At 29.4% G+C, this 7,944-nt stretch overlaps 1 protein-coding gene across 1 annotated transcript; it reads right to left on the reverse strand.

Annotated features, from left to right (window-relative positions):
* Positions 1 to 1,823: 1,823 nt before the first annotated feature.
* Positions 1,824 to 3,271, reverse strand: LOC123914671 (TIR-only protein-like; the record flags this gene model as incomplete). The annotated part of the gene is made up of 2 exons (XM_045965860.1): positions 1,824 to 1,920; positions 2,802 to 3,271. Coding segments are annotated over 2 exons (567 nt in total), but the record flags the coding sequence as incomplete, so codon positions are not given.
* Between the last annotated feature and the right edge of the window lie 4,673 nt (positions 3,272 to 7,944).

A 7,944-nucleotide genomic window follows, 5' to 3' on the forward strand; every position in this document is an offset into this window, starting at 1 on the left:
TTTTTTTTTTGTCGTAGTCACGTTCACTGTTTAGAAGGAAATAAGTAAGCTTCAACATACGGATGTAAAAACTGTCCTAAAAGGTGCTTATACTTCATAATCAACTTATTATTATTATTATTATCATCCTCCAACATCCATTTATTTGTTCCTTGTCCCAAAATACATTATTCTTCATTATTTTCATTCATTGCCGTATTTACTAATAATGAAATATTACTAATTTATTTTATTTTTGTTTAATATTTGGTCCTTTATCTTTATTTTAGATTTTAAGTTAGTCCCTTATTTTTTAAAAGTTTCAAGTTGGTTCCTTATATTTTCTGTTGTTTAATTAGTTAGTCCCTCCCATTCAATTTACTAACAATGTTAGTTTTTGAAACGTGGCAAACGGAAACCACCAATAATCTTTTGACACGTGTCAAAATACAACGATGTTAGTAAAAAATTTGACGGGAGAGACTAACTAATTGAACGACAGAAAAGATAAGGGACCAACTTGAAACTTTTAAAAGATAAGAGATTAACTTAAAACCTAAAATAAAGATAAGGACTAAATGTGTAATTAAGCTACTAATATACTGCATATTGTCTTTATATTACAATAAAAGTGTATTACATGGCCTTTTTTATTATGTGATTGAAGATTAAGAAGGAAAAAAATAGATATTTATTTTATTAAAATAGAGATATTTTTTTATTGAAAATCTTAATTTGGTAAAAAAACAACCATTGGTGTTTTCTCCATGTTCTACTTGTGTTTTCCAAAACATTGAAATAGATTTGATGTAGTCACCTTTTTCGTGCAAGTCGTACAGTCACGACATAATGATTTAAATATGCGTTAGAATTTTTAAGGTGAATTTTTCGTCCACTTAGATCTCACGAGATTTGAAGGATTAGCCTCTTCTATGCATAGAGAGATATATCCGGTTTATAAAATTATAAAAAAAAAAAAAAAAAAAAAAAACTCAGTGTAGTCGACAAAACTACAATGTAGGTTGAAATATGTAAATTTTGCACAATGCCAAATTAATGGTGAAGATGATACAACAAAAAGTGAGTTTATTCACTTCATTATTTTTTCTTTTTATTGGATACAATGTCGGTTCTTTCTAATTGAACCGAAATTAACAACCATAATTTGGGACTGTGGATAAAAAAATTCAAAACGAAAAAACAATTCAAGGAAACAAATGAATTCTAGTACTTTCTCCTGTCATTATTATAAACAAAAAAAATCACATTTTAATTAGGTTCATTGGTAAACGGATATATCTGGTCTATATTATAGACTAGATATATTAGTTTTTCAATAAACCTAAAAAGTGATTTTTTTTACTTATAATAATGATCGAAGGGAGTATTAATCAATCAGTTAAAACTTAAACCAACTAACGAAGTTAATTGATTTAAGTCAAATAATGGTGAAATTAAATTTAGAAAGCCCTCTTCTACTTGGTTGCTTGCTAATTTAAATTTGTTTTCCTATAAAATAATAGGAGTAAAGACCCATTTTGATCCATATAATTTTCTGACGGTTAAATTCAATATCTAACAAAAATAAATTTTAAATTAATCTTTGACATTTAAATATTTCAGAGAAATTAGTCCTCTATTATAATGAACTAGAGACTAACTTGTCCTTCATCATAAAAATATCAGAGATTAATTTAATTTTTTTTTTATTAGTGATTGAATTGAACTGTCAAAAAATTGTGAGGACTAAATTGTAAGATCTTCACTCAAAAAATAATTAATAAACAAATAAATTTGAGTTAAAGTGTCCAATTGATGATGAACTATATAATTGTCATCAATAATCAGTATTTCCTCTTCATGAGCTTACGCTGTTCCTCTACCTCCAACAAGTTCATGATTACTGCTTCTGAAGCATCTTTTAACAACACCGACCAGTCTCTGTAAAACACATGCATTCAAATCAAAGTCACATAATAGAACTCAAATCCTCTCCCACACAATACCAGTGTAACATTTTTATTTTTTGTGAAAAAAAAAATTGCTACCACATGCAATGATATATGTTTTCCTAATTAAAAATAAAATAAAATTGTTGCACTGTGATATCGTGGGAGAGGATTCGAATACTTGAGAGTAGGGTTGGGAATAGGCCAGGCGGCCTACAGGGGCCTTCGGCCTGGCCTATATAAGCCTGGCCTGGCCTGATTATTAAAAATGCCAGGCTTAGGCTTTGAAAATGGCCTGTTTACATAAATAGGCCAGGCTTAGGCTTCTAAAAAGGCCTACGAAGCCTGATAGGCCGGCCTGTTTATAATAATTATTATTTATATAATATTATTATTTATATCTTATAAAAAAAATATTATTTATATAAATATTATTAGCTTTTAATTATTGCGACTTTTCGTAATCGTATTTGTTATTTGATTAGTTTTTAATTATTGTGTTAATCATATTATTAGCTTTTTCTTAATGTTGTAGAAATTATAAAAATTTAAATGGGAACTTTTTAAGGCCTGTTTATCCTATTTAAAAAAACTATATAGAGAAGTTTTAATGTAACACAGGCTTTTAAACAGGCTACAAGGCCAGGCCAGACTTTTAAAAGGCTCAGGCCAGGCCAAAAAAAATATCATTTGATAGGCCACAGGCCAGGCTTAGGCCTGAAAAAAAATCGTAGGCCAGGCTCAGGCCTGTCAAGGCCTGGCCTAGCCTGGCCTGTTCCCAACCCTACTTGAGAGGATGTACAAACCAACTATATAACCTACATTTTTTTATGGAGAAAAAAAAAAGTGTAATGAATGATTAAGATGACAAACCTATTTGAAGAATCAAAGGTTAATCCCACAGTGAATTTAGCTTCCTCTAATGCAGCACTAAACCTTTGAAGCTCTTTAACAGGACAAGTACCATTGTCCTTAACAACGAGCTCAGAAGGTTTAACATCATAAAAAATTGGGATAACCCTTTTTTTGGACTCCATAAAAAGAGCAAGTTCATGAAGACAAAAATAAGAGTCACAATAAGTTGGTGAAAAAACAGCAACACCAACTTTGCAACCAAGAATTCCTCTATCAATATGATCAAATAACCTATCCCCAGGTTTCATATTCTTACTATCCAAAAATGATTTCACTCCCATTTTCGTCAAACGATCGTACAACAACCCCGCGAAGTTTCTCTTTGTATCGACTCCTCGGTGATTTATGAACACGTCGCATGATGGTCGACGGGCTATTTTACGGTACAAGGTGGCTGGCAAACGTTGCATGGCTCCTTCAACAAGTTTTACACAAAGTTTTTTTTATATGTTTTATTTATTTTCTAATGTCTCTCTCTCAATTAATTTGTCTCTATATATGTGTAAATGTAATAGGTGAGGGGACATAAAATGTTTGAGCGTGTATATATATAGAAATTTTGGTGAAGGGTTTGATAATTAATATTTTGAAAGGTTTGAATTTCAACGTGTGGTGGTCCATGTGTTGATGTTGATTTAGACTAAGAGAAAATACTAGGTATTTGAACGAAAAAGAGTAAAAGTGTTTGAAAATTTTGACTTAGCTTGTAATTAAATGGGAGTGTCCAGAACTGTTTGCCCTTCAAACACGTTTGTATAATATTGTAGCGTATTCAAAATATTCAATTCCTAATGATTTTGCCTCGGAAGTTTAGAGAGTTGCTTCCTAATTAAGCTTGTACTAGTATTAGTTAGGATTTGCTTCTTATTAATAGTTAATTATTACTATAAAAAGAATTTAGGTGAGTTGGATTCTACCTCTGGGAGAATGTTTGCTTTTTATCTATATTTATATATAGGGTCTTGCTAACCAGTGCCCCTGGGGCACTAGTTAAGGAACCAAAAGAAGAAATAAAATAAAAGTTGTGCATGGAAAATATCAAAATATTGACTTTTGTTGTATTGACTACACTATTTCCAAGTAAAACTTTCTAAATTTGAATCCTTAACAAGTGCCCCTGGGGCACTATTTAGCATAATATCAATAATACTCTTGATTTTTTTTTTAGCACAAAATTTTTTTTATTATCAAACTCACCATAACATAAGACATGTCATTAAAGACTAATTAAAATTTTATTTTTGTGGTGTACAAATCACGAAACCAATTATCATCATTTAGTTGATATATCATATATTAACAATTTTGTAGAACCAGATCCCGAAGTTGGGATATCTTTTCCTTTTTATAAACAACTTTAATTGTAATTAATAAGAAATAAATTTAATTTGCCAAGAAAATGGGTATAATTTTATTTTATAATATCTAATATATTTTTTACCAACAATAAATTGGTCAAAGTAGTAAAAATCTCCATTAATAAAAATTTGTAAGGGTCTTAATTTTCTTAAGCATTTGGACATGAGTTCGATCTTTTGGTTCATGCGCATGAAAAAAAATCGATTGGAAGGTGGAGAGAATCCATCTTATATGCCTCACAAATTTCTCGACGGAAATTAGTCATCGCTAATAATTGTGAAAATTTCATATTAATATCGTATTAACCCAAAAAAAAATAAAAAAAACTAATATCATTTATATAAAAAGGGTCTTACTAATTAACGAGAGCCCCCGAGACACGTACTCTTTAAACATTCCATTTAACGAAATATTTTATTCAAAAATTTAAACACTACAATTTCTAAGGGGTTTATTTTACGCATTCCTATAAAAATTCAATAAAATACTTACTATTTAAGGTCTCAAAGAGTGTCTCGGGAGCACTCGTTAGCATTTACCTTATAAAAATTCAATTTGTGTAATTCAATTTGCGTAAAAAAGAAGAAAAAAAAAGGTAGGTACAATATACCTATTTTGTTTTAAATTATAACAAATTATTCGGGATAAAAAAAAAGTTAAAATCATATAAGAGTAAAAATAGAAGAAAAAATATAAGTTGTATAAGCTCATAAGCTACTAAAAATAACATTTGAAAAATAAATTATAAGTTAATAAAATAATCTATACTGAAAAGACCTTTAGCAAATAGATTGTTTAACTTAAAAGCTATAAAATATATGTTATAAATTAGTTTATTGACCTTGCCAAAATTACAACTGAATTTTTCATTTAAATAACATTTTTCAACTACAAAACTCGAAATTGAGTCTTTACTTAAGAAAACTGGGTTCAATCCAATGTGCATAAGTGAACTAATCTCTTTTTTTTTCACCACAAGTATTCAGTTGGATCGTCTAATCTGGTTCGAGAGTGAGTTTTAATATTAATTAAGTGGTTTCAGTCCCCTTACAATCGTAGTTACGGAAATCGAACCGTGTTCCTTCCTACAAGTTCAGTATCAATCACCATTGAAACAAATAACACCCATATTGGCGAGGCGCCGTCTTAAAGTGAATTAATCTTACACTATACATAAATTTATTTTTCACAACTAAATTAATAGATTTTATTATATCTCATTCGATTTAATGGTTGATCATTAATTTAATGCCATAAACATATTTGTAAATGCTACAAGACTTATTTCATTTTCTTGGTTTATAGTGATTAATTTCAAATTGTCGGATATATAGTATAATTTAATGTGAAAACTTCTATTTTGGTTTAGAAGAGGTCTCTCAATGTGAAGTATGGATCCCAACCCCAAAATGTATGGTATGGTGCATGCATGTAGCTGAGTGCTTTATTTGATTTCTTAGAAATTGACGATTCTATTTTTGGTTACAAGAGAGAAATGAAATTGACGATTCTGATGTTAGAAATGAATTCATGTCTTGTTCAAAAAAAGAAAATGAATTCATGTTGTGTGATGGTGGTTGAATGTTCTGGTCAAGTAGTATTCGGGAATTAATTATGGTTTACTAGCTGTGTGAAAAACAACTTAGCGTTTTATTTTATTTTTCTGCATAAAAGTTTCTAAGTGAAAGTGTAAAACATATTAATTGCATAGAGTTCAATTCAAATACAACGATTAATTAGAGTTTAATTAGTATCATCAACGTTCCAGATCTGAATATAGGATTATTCTGGATATCTGAAGGTTGTCATATCAATTATAGATTTTGTCATAAACATTAGGTCGTTTTATGTTATTAAATTGGATGTTGTGAGCCTGTTTGCAGATTCATACTGTTTATTAGTTTTAGCGAAATTGAATATGTAATGATTTCGATTGATGTATTCCTTATGAATTTGAATGAATTAATGAATATTGTTGTTTTTGAGTAAAAAAAATAAATAATTAGGATTTGTTTTGTTTGGAGTCTCATTAGTTTACCTCAGTTGGCGGGGACATTGCATTATATATGCAAGAGATCGAGCTTCGAACCCTGATCATCCCACTTATCCAGCGTGAAATTTTAGCCACTGAGATAATTAATTGACCAAACAAAAAGAATTTTTTGTTTGGAAGAAGAAGGAAGAAATTGCAATTTTTACTTTGATTTTGGTCCTTGGGTATTTTTGTCTTCTCACCTATTTTTTTAATCATTTGCTGACTTGATCAATCCATTCAACGTGGCACTGCCATGTCATAGTATATTTTGCTGGCAGATGTAGTGACTAAAACCTGTGGGTTTAAATTCTACATGGTCGAAACAAGAGGAATTTTTTTTATAGGGTCTAAAACCTAAATTCGTCAATTTTACAGAGACTAAAATCACCTTTTATCGTTAAATATATGTTAGGGAGAGGAAAAATATTAGTTGTAGACAAGAACAGAGGCAGGAATTCAGCTCTGGGAGTCGAGTTTAAAAGTATAATTTAGTAAAGAAAAAACTAGATTTTGAAAGCACAACATATACAAAAAATTATAAAATAACTCTAAATTAAAGTTAATATTGTGTATATGCATTTCATGGATCACTTTTTTAAAGTTGGGATTTTTGACCTCTCTATTTTCATATGTAATGTAATTTTGATCTTAATCCACGTACTTTGCTGTAAATGACTTATTAGATAAAAAAAAGGTGAATTCTAGTTTCAAAAGTGATATATTATTATCAAATATTGGGGCAGTAAATCACCTTTTTTGGTAAAACAAAAAATACACTATTTTTAGTTGGAAAAACATGTCGGGCGATCAAATTTACAACAAACATAAAAACATAACTAAAAAGTTGAATTAAAAAAGGCGATCATTTTCATGAGTTTAATAAAATAGAGGGAGCAAAAATGAAATTAAAACAATAATATAATATCGTCCTAAGTATAAAAAAAAATTATTTAGAAGGGACCGTAACCTCTGCCGGTCCCCTTCTAACTCCATCCAACGGCAGATATTAAAATTTTGACCTAAGCATAAAGCTCCTTCTGGTTTTCAACCCAAACCATTAGATATTACTTTAGGAGACACGAAGCTTATTATATATCCATCATTCAATCATTTTATTATCAAAGTTTTATATTAATATATTTTGAAATAAGTTTAAATTTTCAATATGTTTAAATTTTAGGATGCCAGTACTCATCAAACTCCAGATTACATATATGTATATTGATAGGTAGGTATGATAAAACATATTATGTATTGGAAACACATAGTTAAAATTACAATCCAATTGGTGTGCATTGGGGTCATATAATTCAAACCCAAGTATGTATGTATACATTTAACAAAACTAGTGATGGGAAAAGTGGTCCCTTAATATATAGTAGATCAATAACAAGTTAACAACCATTTGAAAATAATTAACACTAATGGTACTGTAATAAATGAGATCAGTGACAACTACATATAACTCATGCATCATGACTTGATTACCACTTAGTGTTCTAACTAGCAGTCTTCGAAAACGCAACGCGGTGATCTTGAATATTATTTATTGATGTAACTTCATAATTTTATATACTAAGTTCATAAATCATAAATAAAGTGATGTGTATGTACCAAAAAAAAAAAGTGATGTGTAAAACGAATAGACACCACTATATAAAGGATGTTCCAAAGTTTGTAATCAAAGAACCAACAATGGAAAAATGA

Source organism: Trifolium pratense, linkage group LG3 (assembly GCF_020283565.1).
Source record: "Trifolium pratense cultivar HEN17-A07 linkage group LG3, ARS_RC_1.1, whole genome shotgun sequence".
Classification (NCBI taxonomy): Eukaryota; Viridiplantae; Streptophyta; class Magnoliopsida; order Fabales; family Fabaceae; genus Trifolium; species Trifolium pratense.